Below are 20,263 nucleotides of genomic sequence, written 5' to 3' on the forward strand. Positions count from 1 at the left end.
TTGAGGCGATGCTGGAGCTGCATGGGTGTGGTGGCTGATAGCAGCGCTGGTGACAGGCACAGAGAGCTCCTCTGCTCGGGTTATTGATCATGTGAAGCTGTGTGTGTGTGTGTCTGAAGGGAGAGGGGATGATACGTGTTGTTTCTACCACATCATCTTCAGTCTTCTGGTTCCAGTTCCCCTGCACTGAAGCCAATAAACCCATCCCTGTACTGTGGCACTCAGCTGGTAAGTGGCTGCAGCTTAGACCGGGCTGTTCGGATAGACTCTCTAAAAGCAGACGCCTTGAAAACACAAAGGTTTTACATGAAGACAAGATGCAAACTGCAAACAAACTTCAAACCCCCTTTTAGTATTAATACGCAGAATATAGAAATTACTTACCCCTTATATCAGACTATAATGTAGCAGTAAGACATAAGTGTTCATTAATGAATTTGTCAACAACTATAACTCCTGTTTGTGACTGTGAGTGAAGGCTGGTGAATAAATAGATGATGAATGAGCATTTAGTAAAACACAGTTGTAGTAAAAGAGATTCAATGTCTTTGTAGTATAGAAATTATATTTGTTGACAAATAGTGCTCATTAGTAGATACTTATGATGTTCTTTCATTGGCATAAAACAATTATACTTGTTCTTAAAAATCCTGAATACAGCGGGGGAGGACAACAGGGTCACATGAGATTTAGAATACCTTTTCGATCTTTTCTTTCATTCAAAATAACTCTATAGCTCCAGCACTTTTTTTTATTGTATATTGTATTTCTTTTTATGACTTGTCATTAAAAGTTGCATCAGACATTTCCCGCAGCTTTTCCTGCAAAATCTCTGAGAGAGAACATTTGCGATCAGAGCAGCAAAATCCCCAGTGAGCAAACAAGAGTGTTGATGATATTTCAAACACACAATGGAAACTGGAGCAGGAGGTGGCGTACACGAGGAAGACAACGACGAAGTTGTCGAAGTGACTCCAGAGCTTTTGGCGATTAGGACAGATGCTGAAATTATCAAACAAGTTACAGTTCTACTGAAAGAGAAGTTGTTTTCTCTCTCTTATTATCTCTCGTTATATCTCTTTCTTTCTCACCCTCCCTCACCCCTTTCTTCTGATGTAATTTTCTTGATTTAATTTCCCAGAACTGCAGCTCTGCTCTGTGGTTGTCTGATAATTATCCTGGCAAAATTAACTGTAGACGTAAAGTGTTGGATCTTTGCTGCTGGTGTTAACTTTAGCCCCCACCCTAAAGCCTAAGTCAAGCCAGACAGGTAATGAAAACGGATGTGAAACAAATCCATTTGGAAGGATCCCTGGCTCTATTGACTTATTTGAGATGTGATATTGAAACCGTTTTTGGCTGCCTCAACAAAGGAACAAAGGGAAACATGAGTTTCTTTACTTTGCACAAACAAATGAGATCCTGTGGGCCTGCAGTGTGCATCATGTCTGGATCCTGGGCCCCTCCTGCCCGGTGGTGCAGCTGCTGCTAGAGATGTAAAAGTAAAGTCCTGTAAATCTGCCAAAGACTGTTCCCATAACTCACACTCACATGTTTAATTAAGGACGGTGCATACAAATTTAAAGTTCTATGCAGTATGACTTGTCATTATTTTATTCCTTTACATCTCCAGCAATGCACCAAATCCTCCAAAGCACCAGCTTGTCGACAACACAGCCAGTTAAACACAGGTACGAAGCAGCGCTGAGTGATCGCAGCCCGGAGCCGCACCTCGTCTCCTCCTGAGCCGCCTTCAAAACAAGTTGTCAGCCGCCTCGGCCGTGTTGTCCGACCCCGAAAGAGCGATCACACTCGTGCATGTCGGACTAAGTGTCACGCCGATCTCCTACATGTGCCCAATCAATGATTTACCAAACAACATTAAGTGCACAGCGAGGAAAGTAAAGGGGGGGGAGGGAGAGGAGAGGCTGCTACTGTTTCTGTGTGTTTCACTGCTCACCGGCGTGCTCTCCTCTCCGAGAGCACAAAAGTGTGTTCAACTCTCTGTACACGTCCGAGGACATTTAAGTGAGACACACTATTGCAAGCTTGTGTATATGAAGGTGTGTGGGCTCTTAGTTGTGAGTCCGTGTATCTGAGTGCGATAAGGAAATGGACATTTATATTTCTAGCTGACTGCATTTTCCAGGGGCTTTCTTTAATGGCTTTGTGTTCCGGTGCTGAGTTGCTCCCTCCTACATATTTCATGACTTCCTGTGCTCCTCATGCTACACTTGTGCAGCTCGACAACACCACTCCTCCTCTCCCCACTGTACAGAGAAGTTCCACCTCCCACTTTATCGGCTCAGTTTTTCTTTCTTCAGTGTCGCTATGTGTCTGTCTCCTGTTGTGTCTGTTCTGCTGCTTTGTTCAGAATAAATAGGTCAGGATGATGCCAAAGACTGAACACCATCATAAACCATCATCATTCTTGAATTGCATTTGGGAGCCAACGAGCAACGACTGAACAATTCGCTTTAAGTGGGTCTGCGAGTGCCCTTATTTCCTTTAACCTTACTCTAAGCTGTCACTTCTCGACTTTGCATAAAACATGGGTGCATTAGCCAGGTTCCTCTGGGGCAAGATGTTTGGTGCCGCATGGATTATCCTGAATGAATAATGACTTTAAAATATCTTTGAGAAACACGATAATTGTGGATATTTTCACAGCAATAAAGAAAGCAATTTGAATCCAGAACTGTGTAAGGAATGATGGCAATGGTCATTCTATAATAACTCACGTTACGGCAACTGCAAAAATAACAAGGACAGTTTATTTGTTCTGCTCCTTTAAACAATAAGGTTGTATCTTTTCATAAGACACAAATGACATAAAGATAATAATAGGACATTAAGAATGACATTGAATATAAATTAAGTTGCTTTGCAGTGCAGTTCGGAAAGGTTCCTGTCTGGGAGTTTGTTTCATGAGAGAAAGTTTTTGTCACGTTTTGAAAATCACACAGGGAGTTGCATCATAAAAAAAAACGAAATTAAAACACTCCAGCATATAATGCTTCATCCATCAATCATTTTGTGTTATCCTGACATAACCGCGATCTGAAGCTGTTTCCTTCTATACAGCTCATTAATCAGTCATATGCTGACCAGAAATATCAGCTATAGAAAACAACATTATCACAACGCTTTTGCTCAAAAAGAACATTTAAAAATTGTTTTAAATGTCATTCCTTTTAACTAACTTTGAGAGACACAGCACATCCTTTTTCCACAATAAGCTTAATTATTAAATTTGACATGGTTTCATATGAATAGAGTGGAGTTGGGAGCAAGTGAGTTTGTGGGAATGTACATGTGTGTGTATGAGAGAGAGCTGGGTGTGTTCTACAAATTAAAATGGTTTTTTTGAGAAGATTATTTTAGGACCTAGAAAGAGACAGGCTGCCTCAAGTAGAGCGTAATCACTTTAACGTTTAGTTCTAAGAATAACTTCACAGCAGAATATGAGACAGGTGGCGTGTGTGTGTTTGTGTTTGTGTTTGTACGTGTGTGTCCATGGCCGGGGGCTGAGTGTATCCAGCCTGCTGCTCTCATGTTCATTGGTAATTTTAAGTCAGACCTGCTGCAGGACATACGTGTCAAGATCAATACACCGTGACCACCTCTGCTCTCAGCCCCTCCCTTCCTTACTATCCTTCTCCTCTCATCCGTCCTCTACCTCTCTCCCTCTCTCCTCTCCTCCGAGCGCTTATCGTCCCTATTCCCTGCTCTGCTGCTCTTTCCTCCACCCCCACTTATTCTCTGCTCCACTTTCAGCTTCATATTTACTCCCCTGAACACCTTTTCTCACTTTCTTTTTTTGAATCTTCTCATCTATATCTTCTCCCTCCCCTCTATCTCCCTCTCTCTCTCTCTCATCCTCCTCCTTCTCTGTGACACATCATGTATAATTAAGGGAGATCACTTTTCTTCATGAGGCCGACATCAGTCAGCTGTCAGCAATGCGCTGCTAAATGAGTGTGTATATGTCTATACACATGTTTCTGTGAGTGTTTGGACGGAGGGGAAGCCGTGGCTAGCTTGCATTAAAAGATTTATAAGTGGCCGCTGAGCCAAAGTTCTACAATTACGGACATTAAATAACCACACATGGAATTTCTGCTAGGCACCAAAATAAAACTTGAAATGAATCCTGCTGACAGCACTCTTTCTATTCTTGTGCAGGATCAATACATCACCAATACAGACTCTTTAAAGATGCATGGGGACGCCGGTGTTGTTTGTCACTGCAGCTGCCTTTACACTCGGTCAAGGAGAGGTGTGACTGTGCAGCAGAGGTGAAGCTGCTCTTTCACTTTGTGGCTGTATTAGTTGTGTGCAGTGCTATTGCTTAGTGTGGTTGGCAATCTTTGTCACAAGTTATAAATAGTATCAGTTTTCTATTCTTATGCCACTTGGTGCCTCTTTGATGCTCCTCCAAAGATGACTAAAGAAATAATCCCTTTTTTGATTTTTGCTCGCAACTGTGAGGAGACCGAGGCATTGAGGTGGCAGGATAGAGAGGAGGAGGAGACGGAAACATCAAAAGAAAAGGGTGAGGGAGGGGGAGAAAGAAAGAGAGATGGTTGATAAGATGAAATAAATGACTTGGTGGGTCGCAATGCACGAGCTGTGAGGATGGTGGCAGCAAATCAAGAGGGTGTGGGGAGGAAGAAGAGGGTAAATGAAGCGGAGCGGCCGAGGAGAAGAAAACTCATCATGCAGATTTGAACATGAAACATTTGAAATGAGACAAACATTTTTTTTAAAGGTGAAGACAAGGTAGAGAGAAGAGGACAGAACAAACCAAGAGGGAGATAAGTGCAGATAAGAGAGAATAAGTTGGGGAAATTCTCAGACGGATCAGAGGTCAAACATGGGCTTGATTGATATTCATTGTCTTGCTCAAGGACACTTCAGCATCAGCTTGTCCATTTAAAGGACACACTTTCTCACTCATGGCCACCAGGTTGGAGGATAACTACTGCAAACACACGTCTAAAATATTTTAAAGCCCAAATATTACAATGTTTGTTAATCTTGAGGTTACCTCTGCCAGAGAGTTCATGCTTTCAACAGCGTTTGTTTGTTATTTTGCAGGATTACGCAAAAACTACCATACCAATTTCCATGAAAGTTTGTGGAGGGGTGGTGCACAACCCAAAAAAGTCCCCATTAAGTTTTGGTGTGCATTCCAACATTCTTCTTATATTTATTTATCTATATATGCATTTTGAAGATAGAGAGATAGATCAAGAGAAGGGTGTAGATTAGTGATGCCATGTAAAGCTGATGTTTGTGTGAATACATCATTATGAGTTGTACTGCATTGCCACTGCTTATGGCATCATACTGTTTCTGAAATAGAGAGAAGCAAACCCATGCAGACAGAGAAACACTGACTTGTGCCAGAAACATGCAAATACACAAACAAACCCTGACACACACTCGCCTCGATTCACACACACTGACTCACACTCATATTTTATTTTTATAACATCCTGCGCTGCACAGATAAGACAGCTGCTTTAATGCAGCCTCCACAAGCACAGACTCATAACGTCAGCATTGCAGCCGCAGCGTCATGCCACCCTCATCTCACTTTTACTCTCCTATCATCCTGTGAGTTAGTGACCAGCTCTACACAGAGTGAGGTGGATGACGATCCTTTATAATAGGAAGTGGTTCTGCTCCATGTATTGATGATTTACGGCTCCACCTCTGGGCTTATTAGGCTGTGTGCCCGGCCGTGAACATGAGCTGTACGTATAGATGCATAGGAAATATTTTACACCACGTGTGATGATTAGTGCTTTGTGCGCATGTGAGGGTGTGCATGTGATCGCGTGTGCAGCAGTAAAGGTGATGATACGGTAATTGACGTGTCCCCTTCCACACTGGGACAAGGTCACAGTCACAGTTATAATGTCCCTCACAGGGATTGGAGGGATTATCCATTTAATGATTCAAATGATAAGATTAGGAGTGAGTATTTATAACACAATTGACCATGAAAATGCTAAAGCGCTGATATTCACCACATCTAACACTTACCTTGTTCATAATCTTAGTTTAGCATGTTGGTATGATAACATTTGCTAAGTATCATAAAAAATATGTAGTACACCTGACGCTGATAGGATTTTAACATGTATTTAGATATAAACCAAAGTAGACATTGAATATTTGAGCTGGTGGCACCAGAAGAAAAGTCAGAGGATCATCAAAGCTAATGTTCATCCTCAGGGGAACGTGAATGTCCTTGCCCAGTTCCATTCCAAATTTAATGGCATCCATCAAATTTGAATAAAAACCACAAATATGATCGTGAAATCTCTTGTTGGTGCTAATGAAGAAGGCAGGAGACCTCCAACGTTATTAAGATTTATCCTCAGGGGAGCAATTGAAAACACAAGGATTGTGTTTAGAATGTCTTTAAAATGTTTTCTTATTCTTTTTTGCTGGATATGGTAAACTGAGGATACGGAAAAATCCTTCTATGTGCAAAGTCTCCAGGTGAAGGTCCATTATTGTTGTGGGTCAGTGGTTAAAGAGGTTGAACCTAATACACTCTAATGCAGCTCATGAGATCAATACTTACTGGAGCTGTGATGGGTTTCATTCGGATATATGACATCCAGCCTTGTTTCTTCACTGCTGAATCTTCTTCTTCATATATAATACAGAGACAGCATGGATTTAATAATCAAACATGTGCCGATAGATGGCGTGATGATGGGAGGATATTAAATAGAGGGATGGTGATGGTGATGGTGGTGGTGGTGGTGAGGTCAAGCATTTCTTTAATGAAAAGGTTTCTCTCCTCGATTGAAATTAGAAATGCTTCATAATTCAGTTCATAGACAAAATGTGCTTCTCTCGTCCAACCACTTTTACCCTCTGAGAATTATTTGCATCTTAAGTCTTTAGCTTACTTTAAAAATCTGTTTTTAACATATTTAATTTGAGCTTTCCCTGCATGCCTTTTAAAACAACGACCCACTGGTGAGTCTGTCATTGCTGTGCAGCAAAACAGAGCTTCCAAACATACCAATTATGTCAGACTAAAGTCTTTTGACATTTTTACAATATTACTGGAAATGTATTTTCTGTTTGGCAAATAAATTACTGCCATAGAATAACTCTTGGGTATGGGTATTTCTGTAAATAAAATTGTCAATAAAAAGCTGGAAAAAGCCAGAATATACATCTGGTTAAATCACAGTTTTTTCTAAACATAAAGCTCCTTAAGGTAAAATGTTAAATGAAAACTGGATGGAGGGTTAATATGTTTTAAGAAGAAGAACGAATTCCTACGAAAAAGACAGAAAAGGGCTTTGTCACTTAGATCTCCTCCTTCTCTTTGATCCTATGCGTTGCTTTTCCCACAGCCAACCAATCAATGTCCAACATATTGATTTGTCTCTCTCACATCCTGGTCAAGCCTCTGGATCAATCCCTTTGTTGGCTCGAGGGCTCAACTTTTTGGTGGTAAACACAAAATGGCTCTAGAAATATTGGCACAGTTGATAATAGGACGACTATGTCTGCTAACACACTCTTCCTAATTGGCAAATAAATTGGCAAGTTAGTCCAGAAGCATCTTAAATCTCCATTTCCCTAAAGAGCAGCAACAGTAGCGACATAGAAAAGCTGTGAATGTAGCGTTTGTCTTAACTGCCGCCTCCAGGCTTTTAAATTGGTTTGTGTGGCGGTAAAGAGCAGCTGATCATAAATCTCTTAAGTCCAACTACTCTATTTTCTATGGAGTTCAAGGAGTGCCAAGACATGGAGAGATATGAAAAAAGAAAAGACAATACATGTGGCATTATGATATGAACAAATAAAAGAATGAATAAGCAGGTAGTCCACAATTTAACTCAGCCATATAATCTTTCATGGCAAGGAGAAGAAAAGGCACCACGCTGCTTACCTTTATGCCTCTTTTTAGAAACTGCTACAACTTTCACTCTACACAACACATACACATGTCACGTTTTCTTCCTGTGACTTTTGCTGGAAGGCTAGCAGCTGATTGGTTGGAGTGTGCTGGTATTTAGCAATTTTAAAAAAAAGTATATCAATCACTATACAGAAATAGTTCAACAAATCAATTAAAAGGTCAATTGAATTGCTTATAAAAAATATTTTATTTTCCTCTTCTTTTACATATGTGGATATTTTTGGCCCTCCTATGACTCCATACTTCACTGTTTTCTCTCCATCCCTGCATGAACAGAAAGTGTGTTGCCTTCTTCACAGGGGGATCACAGGAATTTAACACTCCTTTTCCTCTCAACGTTTCAGCCAATTACATGTGCCGTGTCATGAAATGAATCACATCAAAGTCGATAGGAGCCAGTCATAATTAAGCTGGCGTGCATATTAATCAAACAACAAACGGTGTTTAAGTGGGCCAGGGCACGCAGGGTCCTAGTGCTTGACTCTAAGTGGGCGTCAAGTCATGAGACGTTGGTGATTGTGGGTCAGGAGTGAGAGTACAAGCACAACAATCAGGTAGTTTGTGAGTTGTTGTGTTCTTAAGGACACAACTCTAAAAACTGTATTACCTTCAGGTGTCAGTTGATAAATGATTTGGCTTCTAAAACTGTTAATTCATTTCATAATCAAAAATGCTGGCTGGAAATAACATAATGTAAATAACGGGTCAGGAGCTAATGAGAGTCGTCCACTGAACAGGAGGTTGGTGGTTTGATCCCAGGCAACTCCAATTTACATTCCAAAGTGTTTAGATACTGAACCCAATATTACTGTGAATGTGTGCATGAACAGATGAAGTCGACTTGTACTGTAATGCACTATGAGTGGATCAATTTGTTTTCTCGACGGAAAATACTGATATTTTGGTGAAAAAATTTATAAAGTGTTTATGATCGTTTTACTGATTAAGCAATCAGTACAATTTATTCCAACGTCAACAACAATTTGCCTAATAAGTTAATTTACTATATAGAATCATTATGTCCTATTCAGCATTGTTTCCTCTCTAATGTCTTCACTGTTGCACTTTATTTGTATAAATGTACATCTGTCATTTCTAGAGGCAGAACTGGGTCATTCCATGGGCTTCGCTGCTGTGCTGTGAGTTAGCTTCCAGCTAATGTCTGTACAGTTGGTTCAGTTAGTTGTTTTGGACAGAGTCAAACACACCAGCTGTTAAATGTGGGCAAACTTGACTTGAATTCACTGAGGTTGACATTTTTCTTCGACTAGAAGTAAAAATAAATAATTAACTCTATGTGTGTTTTTCATGCTCAGCATGGTTTTCTATTTCTTTTTTTCCTTGGTTGGTCTGCGTCAGGTCTCGGCCGGGTCTAAGGAGATTGCTTTATCGAGAACAAATGGCCAAGCATGTATAGACTTACTCGAACGCACACACACACATACACAAGTCAAAGTGCTCTTTGCTCCTGCTAAACTGAGTATACTCCACACTGAGGCTCTATTTAAAGTGTGCGCATGTGTCTGTGTGTTGAAGCGGAGCAGAGAGAAGAGCACTTTGCCGTCATTAGGTGAGATCATGTAGAGACAGGATCACAGGGTTAATTTTTAATGCTCAGCCTTTGGATATATGAAATATGTATTCAGCCCTTGTTGGACATGACATAGACTCTTTACATCTCTCTTCGTCACTCACTCTGTCTCTTCCTCTCCTCCTCACTGGTCTCAGTCTATCATTCAATCCCTCTCTTTTTTTAGATCCGTCTCTGCCGATTCTGCCGACTCTCCCTCTCTCAGCCTCTCGGCATGTTTGGCCCTAGATCACTCTCTGTCTGGTCTGTTCTCTCTTCGCTCTTGGCATCAGCTCGTATCTCTCCTCCCGGCGAGCGTCTGCCCTGAGAACCAGACAGAGGAAAGGTGTTGTTTGATGATCCGGCCAGAAAGCCACTCGCAGCGCGGCTGTTTTCATTCTGTGTTCTTCTACTTTTCTCCTCCCTCTGTACATGTTTCTGTCTGTTTACTCCTCAGATCCATCAGCTTTGTAATACTGTTGTCATGGATCAGCGGAAAATCCAAAAGACATGTAGACTGACACACACAAATGCTGATGGAGATGTACAGCTTCCACAGACAGAGACAGATTTTTACAACTATCTCTTACACACACACACAAACACACACACACCCTATAAACACCCTACACACACACACACACACACACAAACACACAAGAGCCATATGCTCACACTTGAAGTCCAACACAGCCATGTGTGTCACCTACAGACTTTCAGTGTTCTCTGTCTGCCCAAGATGAGAACATATTTGACCGAAGTGGAGACTGCCCCCAGTCTCCACTTCGGTCAATATTTTAAAAGTGTCTCCACTTCCTCCCATTGTTCAGAAATTTAGCAAAAATATTAAAGATAGGAACGCTGCCATCTTTTGCATTTGGAGCCAGAGTCTGCGCAGTAGCGATCAGGGGATGGAGCTGCAGTAGCAAGATCTGATACACACGCCTGAACAGTTCATCATGGTGTTTTAGCCAGTTTTTATAGAATTAAATAACCAATCAACACCACACGTATAGGATAGAGAGGAAAACCTGGACAATCATCAGTGTGTTAATAATAACAAAAGAAAATGTATTTGGCCATGGCCCACCTACTAACATGGAGTAGGTGGCATTTATTACCCACATTTGGTGCCGGCTATACCAGGTGGTGATCAACATGCTTTGGCTTCACTTTTGGGGGGGGGGGGTCGTCATGTCGTTCATGGTTACAGACTATGGTCCAGTCCAGTTGTCGAGCTGTGCAGTCATCGTATTGTGTTGAGTTTATTTGTGGTGAACTTCCATTTAGCGTTGCATGGACAGCTAGCATGGCACGTTTATGGGTTGTTGTCGTTCTGACGATCATGGCAGCATCATGGCAGTATCAACATTTCAAATTGTAATACATTACCAAAAGTAATCGCATTATTTTACACCCAAATGTTGAAAACATTACGATTACAGCTTGCTGTAACAGTGGTGTCCTTTTTGTGTCTGACAGTCAAAGAGGAAGAACAACCAGGATTGTTTAAATATTGATATGATAATGTGGGCAGTGTAGTGTGTGATCAGCCTGTGAACCCCTGTGTATTGTGTACATGGCACATGTTTTATTTTTAATTCTTCTTGCATTGACCTGAATTTACTTTACAATAGTGTGTCGGTTGTGAATGTATGTTACTGTGTCCTTTCTGCTTTGGTTGGTGTGTCACCTAAAGCAGCTGCTACATTCAGCACTGTTTCTCCTCACTGTGCTGTTTTTGAAACGTGGCTGTGACATTTACAGAAAATAGCTTAGCTTTTGTTTGGCTATTCTACTGACACCTAAGGTTTACAGCAATTTCTGCGTATGACAGATTGTTTACCGAGAAACACGGGGCGTGACTCACGGAGACATTTGTTTCAAAGGTTGCCCGGATGAGAGATTGCAGTGTTTGCTAAATCGGTTTGCACAAGAATTCAAGTTTGTGTAAGATAAGATAAGAGGACTGGACATGAGATGTGATGTGAGGTTTGATCAACTAAACAGGGTCATTTAACGATGCTGATTTCAGAATCTACATCACAACGCAGTCACTACGGACTTTTAAATGAGAAATAAAATAAAGGGGTTGTGTGACTCATACTTCAGGGTACATACTATAATTATTGCAGGATTTCTCTGCCTCAAAGCAACACATTTTGTAAAATTTCATTTTCTGTTCTATTCAACATAAACTGATTAGCTTTAAGAGGTGTAGGAGTTCAGAAATATAGAACATTTATTGAGAGTGGTATCAGTTGTCCAGGTTGTTGGTAGTGTCTACAGCAGGTGAGAGATGGAAAGTCTCAGATGAATCTCCCCAAACATCCTGAAGATGGTGAAAGTGCGAGCTGCACAACGGCAGCTTTGAAAGGCATGTGTGGTGTTTATTAAGTCTTAGAATTTGCAAGGGCAAAACCGTATACTTGTAAAGGAGCACTTGTGCTGTGTCAGTGCACAGAACAGTATCCACCGAAGCAGAAATGCTTGCTCATGAAAATGTCTTTCCACTTGCTGTTACTGTTCTGTGCGCTTTTGCAAATTATCTTTTGCGTGTTTGGTTTTGAATTCAAGCAAGCATGTTTTTTTTTGACAAAATCAATGCCATATAGCCATGAAGGCATGATTTGAATGAGCAGCATCCAGGGACGAATTGTTTCAAGGAATATCTGGCAGAAATATGACTGGCCAGATGTGATGAATTTGTGAATGAACGGAGCAGTAAAAGTGTGTGAAGAGCTCTGTTTCACTTGAGATGATCATTTTCCCTCTTTTGGTGTAAATACTGATCCTTCATGAAGATCAAAAAAAAGAAATTAACATAGTGTCCATGTGAGATTCTCTTAGTTGAGCAAGCTGCTTATCCATGCAGGAGTGCTCACTCACTGGTGCATACCCGCTGCTAATGTCTGCACACACAATTAGCGGACACAGCTAATGTCCTTGTCTTGCTTGCTGAGGAAAAAAAACATACCAACCACTGCTGACTCTGAGTCCAGTTGGCAAAAGAGAAGACAACAGAGACGCTGGGAGCGTCTCCACCTCGTTCTCTGTCCATTTTCAACTCTACAGGGAAGAGTGAGGTGTTAAGGCCGGCGCACGATTCTGCGTTTTCACGAGCCCGGAAACACAAGAGCCCTTCCAGGCCCCTTACATTACGTAACCCTTCTTACGTGCGTCGCCCAATTTTTCTAACTAGACGGCAAAGCTCCGCAAGCGTCACGTAGCCGGCAAGGCTGTGATTGGTCTGCTAACTACATAATTTCCGGAGTCGCATTTCCAGTTCATGCCCGAAAATACCGGCGGAAACCATGGAAGATTTAGAAGAATGAATATGGACCAAATAGAAGAGCGTTTGGCAGAAGTGATCCGAAACTATGACCACTAGTATAACCCATCGCTGACTGTACTCCGCCAGAAAAAGGCTCTGCGGAGTACGTATTCTCCACTCAAGCCTATGTGGAGAGTGAGTAGACCCCCCCCCCCCCCCTCTCTTTTTTATCTTTATGACTGCTTGTGTGTGATATTTAATAATGTGATTGGTCAAATTAAAACTCCTGGACAACAGAAGGGGATACAAACTATGGGAAGCATATTGGATCATTTATATCATATAAAATATGTCATCAATATCGTTTAAAATCATTTTTCACTGTGTTTCCCGGAGCAATACGCTTGCGTAAAGCGCAAAAATAGAGGCTTCAGCCTCTGGTGGGACCCGCACAAGGGATTAACATGGGAGTGGATGGGAGTCAGCTGTTATTTAAGGCTTGGCGCTGCGCTTACGCGACGCTTCAGCACCCGGTGTAAACCCGGCATAGAGGAAGAAAGTGACTGTGTGTAAAATGCTTCACATTCAATAGAAATATCAGCACAGGTGTCTACTGCAGTTTATATGTCAACAACTGTGTGTATGTGCGTGTGCGTGTGCGTGTGCGTGTGCGTGTGCGTGTGTGCGTGTGTGTGTGTGCATGCATGTATGAGATGACATTTATGTATGTCCCCTGTGGGGAGTAAATCAAAACAAGGGCAAACGGACGATTTCCTATTGAATCAATCAGTCCTGCTCAACTGAGCACAGAATCCACCTCCATCAGCATGTTATAGAGCCCCCCCCCCCACACACACACACTTATTTATTGGTTAGCCAATAATGAGCCTTTCACAGATATATCGGTATAGGTGTTTATGTTTATAACTGCAAAATACGTCAATAAAATACGTTTTTCTTTTCCAGAACAAACCATGCCGGAAATTTCTCCATTTTTGTTTATTTTCTTTTAAAGTCTGCTGTGCTAGTTTTTATTTGTGTTTTATTTTGTATAAATGTGGCAATTAATAACGTAGTGATTGAGATTCAGTTACATTTCTTTGTCATAACGGTTTGATAATAACATCTTAGGAATCATTGCAATTTATTTTTACTCTTATACCGGTGGCTCCCAAATCCATATTGGCTGGTCCCTAACAAAATGAAAATCTGATGAATACTGACATATTGTGTATTTATTCGGGTGTTTGTTTCATTAAATTAAGTGCACATCTTAATCATGGCCTGCAGACATGCTAACGTGTTATTTTGTGCGAAGTGAACGAGGATCTTTGTGTGAATCTGTATGTGATGAGTGGATATTGACTGAGGAACAGGCAATAAAGGCAAAGTGATTATTGATTTATCAGTGTCTGCACTGGCTTCACAAACTGCACACACTCTGTATTTGCTGGCATGAGGAGGCTGAGTCTAGGAATAGGACCAGCGCGGATATATATCATTACATAAAGACCTAAAAGTTGCTGATGTACTATATTTCTTACCATTCACAGAAGTATAACCCAAGAGGGACTTGTTCTCTGTGATGCTGATGGTATGAGACTCAAGTACCTGACTGACAGGACCTGAAATAACTTCCTGCATTGATGTACTCCATGTGTTTGATTTCTTTCCAGAGAGACACCAAAGGTCAGTTCCTGTTGGACCATGTGTGTAACCATTACAACCTGCTCGAGAAAGACTACTTTGGAATTCGATATGTGGACCCCGAGAAACAGAGGGTAACTATCACACACAGGCAACTCACAAAGGCAGTGAAGCTCTATTATCATCACGATTTTTATTTTTATGTATTGATGTGTCATCTGAAGAATACAATATAAGGCAGAAAGTGATAGAAGATCTCACATACTCCTGTAGCTTGTTTTTTCAGTTCAGTCCAACATAGAAAGTTAAAATTATTCAAAACAGAGACCATTTCATGTATTTTAGAGACTGGAATCGGCAATTGTTTTGTTAATTAAAGAGTCAATTTGATAATTAACCAAATTGCTGACAGATGACTTTCTATTCATTTTGTTTATCAAACAATAGAAATATAACGACACTCAGTAACACTCACACCAAGGCCCAGTAGTCCTTTTAAATTCAGTTAAATCTTTGTGTAATCTTGCTCACAAACACACAAACCAACACATAACCTCCCTGGTGGAGGTGATAACTATTTCAACCCTGGAACTGGATGACTCCAATCCTATTTTATCTTCACGGATATTTTAATGTATTTTTCAAGTGTTGTTTGAACTGGGGGTTCATGAAATATTTCATTCAAAGGAAATATGAAATTGAGCAGAAGCGTTTCCCATCTTCCAGAGCATCGAGAGCAGCTTTCCCCTCAGCTCTGTGTGTTTTCTAACATTCCTCCAGGCTGTTATACCTCTGCAAAAGCATTTCAGTAATGCTGGATATTAGTCAGGAGTCAGTGAGTACCTCTTGTTACGAGTTCAAGTGACAAATAACAGCAAGATCGTTTTTCATATTTCAAACATCCCACACGCAGGAGGGACCAGATGCTTTGTCTCAAACTGGCCTCGACTGTCGCTGGGTTTAAAGAGCAAAATGAGAATAAACTGAGCAAATATCAGCAAGAACACAAAATAAATTCAAAAACATGTACAGTAAAGAAAACAGAAGTATTATATTTACGTTTTACGAGCGCAGAGGTAAAAACCATCCAGCTCGCTCACCACAGTCAGATCCTGGCGCATGTATAATGAGATAAGGGAAATACTTTTATATCCCATGATGCAGTTGAAGACATGTTCGTCTCCGATGTGACTGTACTATCGTCTGTAATGTGCTGTTGCTGCACACGGCTGAGTTTAAATGTGTCATTCAATTATTCATCAGAAAAACGAAGAGATTTCTGATCAGGGAAATGCTCGAGTTCATCAGAACTCATTGAAATTGTCACATATCTGTTCTAACTGATCTCCTCTTAGGTCTAAATCTCTCTCTCTCTCTCTCTCTCTGTCTCTCTCGCTCTCTCTCTCTCTCTCTCTCTCTCTCTCTCTCTCTCTCTCTCTCTCTCTCTCTCTCTCTCTCTCGCTCTCTCTCAGCACTGGCTGGAGCCCAATAAGCCTGTGGTGAGGCAGATGAAGTGTAAGTGTCCTTTCTGTTCCTCTTGGTTTTTTCTGTTTTCTGTGCACCAGTGTCTGTGTGTGTGTGTGTGTGTGTTCACGTTGTTGTGTCTATATTTGTGTTTTTGTGTATGATTGTGTCTCTGTGTTTTCATGATAAGGACAAATTTACTCCTTTGCATGTTTCACCCATTTCACTATTTCCACAGAGCACATACTCTGTTACCATTTACCACGAGCAGTGATTGAGCCAGACAGGGAGACAAACAGAGACACAATGAAGACAGACACAGTGGCAAAACACAACAATCTATGTGAGGTTTGCCAAAACAGGTAAACAGGCTGCTATAACTGGATGCGCTGTTTCATGGCAGCATTGGAGGGAAATTTACTCCAGACCTTGATCCTACACCAGTGACATAATAGTACTGAAGTTTTAATGGCAATCGACAATGACAGGATCCAGACTTTATGTTAAAAATTTAATTTTTAGTTTTTACTCTTCTTCAGTGTTGTTTCTTTATTTCAGGGTTTTGGGAACTGAGCCCGGTGTCATCTTGCATCTCGTCTCAATGTAGTTTCCAGTGGCTGTTCTAAACCTGCCTGTTTGGAATGGGCTGTTTGCTTTGTTCTGTGATAACACTGGTTGGAGCTTTCTTTCTGAAACTGTAAAATTGACCCACTCTAATAAGTCCACAGAACCCGGGAAGCCGCAGCTGCTGCACAAAAAGCTGAACACGCTGTTGTCATGACCATTATTGATACAGAACACTGCACTTCTTCGGGCCCTTCATAATACACATGCCTAGTGTGAAGTGTGGAGCCGATAAGATGAACGGTTCTCAAGATACAAGCCACGTACAGACATTCCAGAGAGATGGATGGAATGGATGGATGGAAAAACGAAATCCTGTTGCATTGAATTATGAGCAACACTTTGTTCTGGAAGCAAATGTTTAGTTATTTTCTTGGGACAATGGAGGATAAATCTAATGTTGCCTTATAGCACTTTTTGCACATGTAAGCAACGAAAAAATTCTTTCCAGATCCTGAAAGTATTTTCTATTTTTCTTCTGCAACAAGAAAGATTGCTGCAAGGTTTCCTTCTAACAGCTATTGTTGCTGTCGTTGGTTTTAAACAGTTCAAGAAATAAAACTTTTCAATCCTAAGCTGCAAAATTACTCAGTGTGATCAGCAAAAATAATCAGGCCTTAAACTAAGAGCAAAATGTATTATGTAGGGTTTTTAATATTTTGGCACATTTTTCCTTTCTTTCTTCCTCCTCTGTTATGTGTCTCGCTCTGCAATCATCGTCCCCTCTGTCCCATCTCCTCTCCTCTCCTCCCTCATTCTCTTCATGTCTCCGTCTGAAGTTCACTCACCCTTCTAATGACTGCCCTGCTCTCTCTGTCCTGTTGTAAATTAATAAAGGAGCTATTAGCGCTGAATTCTGCTTGATCTGAATGTGTGCGAGAGGACGGGACGGCGGGGAGGCCGAGCGAAGACGGAAGAGAAAAGAATGATGATGAGGACATGGAGGAGGGGGGGATTCAGAGAGCTGGCGCTGACAGATAATGTCGCTGAAGAAGAAACGTGAGATTTGGGGAGAAAAGAGGGTTGACAGGAGAGACAGTCTGAGATGAGAGAGACTGACAGAAAGTGAAAGAAAGAAAAAGAGATGAGAGGGGGGAATGAAGTCTAACTGAAACATCGCTTCACCCCGTGGCAGGATATATCTCAAATTAGGATGTGGCTGCTGTTGATTTATTTTGGATTTGTGTGCCCCAGCTTACGTCACATTTGTGTGTGTGTGTGTGTATGTGTTTGTGTGTGTGTGGATACTATTGTGCCAATTCACTTTCTCCCACAATGTTTTCAGAAAAAGCATCTTGGTCCCTTAAGCCGGAGCAAATCAGTAGCTGAAGTTCTTTGGGAGCGGGTGGGAGGACTGCATCTTTCATATTGCTCAACATGTATTATGTAGACGAGTGCTGTTTTTCATCGCTCTATAATACCGCAGAGGTTTGCTGCTATTAAAGACAGAGTGGTGAGGGCACCCTGTGAAGATTTCTGCTCCTGTGTCAGATGATACTCACTCTTCCTTCCTCCTCTTCTTCTTCCATGTCCCTGTTTCCTTCTCTGTGTCTTTGGCTCAGTTTGTCCTTAATGTCCTCTTTACAGTCATTGTCACCATCAGATGACTTGGCTTCTACTTTAAGCATCTCCTTTGACAATATTGTATCCTTATGTTATACTCAATATAGCCCACCTATACATGCCATGAGTACAGTAAATACAAACATAGTATTGTATATGTTCAATAAACCATTAGGTTTCTGGTAGATTTCCCCAAAGACCTCTATGTTATAAAAAGAGACTCAAACAGATTTGCAGATACAATTCTATGGAGACATTTATAAAACCTAATCCGTTTCATGTATGAACGTGATCAACACATAGTGTAAAGAGCCTCTCCGGGAAATACAGAATGAAAACAATTCAGTGTTGATATTTTCCAATAGCAAATGAATGTTAAAAATTGATTGTATAGGTATTTGAAAAATATATATAACTATTATACAAATATCCCCCGTAGCATTTAGCTTTATAAACTCTACTTAAAATTATTTACATCATGTGTTCACTGCTGTTTGTATGTTACCGTGTATGTGTGTGCTTGCGGGTACGTGTGTGTGTGTGAGAGAGAGATGATTGTGTTATTTTTTTGCTTTGTGTATGCATGTGTGCATGTATAGTGTAATTATGTGTTGTGTTACTGCGCAAATCATCTTACACCCCCAATGCACATGCACACACACACACACACACACACACACACACACACACACACACACACACACACACACACACACATACACACACACACAAACACATACACACATGCGTGTGTGAGTGATGACTAATTACCGTAATTATCAAATGACAAATCAGTCTCAGAGACTTACACTGTTTCGTTTTTTTCAGGTCCACCCTATTTTTCTCTTCAGTTGTGTATAATCGTTGTGGTTCTGCTCCCCTTCTTCTCCTCTTCACATTCATTTATCTCTCCTCTTCTTTTTCTTTCTCCTCTCCAACTTCAATCAATTTATTTTGCCTCTGGTTCCCCTCATTTATCTCGACGTTCCCACATGTTTCACTTCTGCAAATTACTAAACTTTACTCACTGTCCTCTCCTTCTACTCTTCCTCTCATACTTGTGTCTCTCTTGTCTCCAGCAGCTCAGCAGCCGTACACCATGTGCTTCCGGATGAAGTTTTATCCCAACGAGCCCATGAAAATCAAGGAGGAGCTTACCAGGTATAAACTAACACAGATAATTGATGGTTTATGACGTGATGCAAAAGAACAAGACATCTCTCACTCTCTCTCTTTCTCTCTCTCTCTCTCTCTCTCTCTCTCTCTCTCTCTCTCTCTCTCTCTCTCTCTCTCTCTCTCTCTCTCTCTCCTTGTTCGCATGCGGTCGCTGAAAATCTTAGGGTGGCACGCAAAAGTCAAAAATGATATCTGAATTTCAAGGAATTCTATCCTGCTGCTGTAGTCTCTGTGTAGTTTTGGTGAGATAGTAGCAGATCAATCAGCCAATTTAACTTTATTTATGTAGCACTTTTCAAGCAAGTCAAATACAGTTGAGTCTTTACAGGTGATTAACACATCAAAGAAAGTTCAAATTTTGTTTAAACATTCAGAAGCAATCAATAATAGAAAAATAAACAATCAGCACTTACATTTTAGTAAAACAACAGAAAATAAAATAAATAATATTCATAAATAGTGATTATCGAAAACAAAACTAAAATTATTATATAATGAAAGAAGAAAAGATGTTCAGTTATCAGTTAATAATGAGAGAATTGTGGACTAAAAGCCGTGGAGCTCCTCTGTGATCTGACAAAGATGTAACATGTGACCAACTCTGTCTATGGATGTGTATTGTGTAACTTAAGTTACACAGAGTGGTGGTCTCCGCTCAGCTGCCAGTGATTCTCAGCTGCTGCTGTCTGTGACGGTGGCAGACTGGCCTGTGGCCTGTGTAGTTTTGTTGCCAGAAAGTGTTTCAGCCGGTAAGAAACTTCATTTAACTTTGAGCCTCTGTGAGTCTCTGCAGAACATTAGACAGGTTCCTTCCCAACACATCCAGCAATATGATGTATTTACCTCTGCCGAGGAGATATATCCCCGTTTGTTTGTTTGAAAGTTGGCAGGATTCCACAAAAACTGTTCAACTGAGTTTCATGACCCGAGGAAGAAGTGGATCTGGATAAATGTGCAGATCCAGGATTGATTATTCCACTTT

At 40.9% G+C, this 20,263-nt stretch overlaps 1 protein-coding gene across 1 annotated transcript in view; it reads left to right on the forward strand.

Moving 5' to 3' along the window:
* The window catches only part of frmd3 (FERM domain containing 3), a 46,515-nt gene that overhangs the window by 438 nt on the left and 25,814 nt on the right, over positions 1-20,263 (forward strand). Inside the window, exons 2-4 of the mRNA XM_061071713.1 lie at positions 14,484-14,588; positions 15,927-15,969; positions 19,185-19,266. Coding sequence (XP_060927696.1) covers positions 14,484-14,588; positions 15,927-15,969; positions 19,185-19,266 — 230 coding nt within the window. The remainder of the gene's footprint in view (positions 1-14,483; positions 14,589-15,926; positions 15,970-19,184; positions 19,267-20,263) is intronic.

Source organism: Limanda limanda, chromosome 5 (genome assembly GCF_963576545.1).
Source record: "Limanda limanda chromosome 5, fLimLim1.1, whole genome shotgun sequence".
NCBI classification, from domain to species: domain Eukaryota; kingdom Metazoa; phylum Chordata; class Actinopteri; order Pleuronectiformes; family Pleuronectidae; genus Limanda; species Limanda limanda.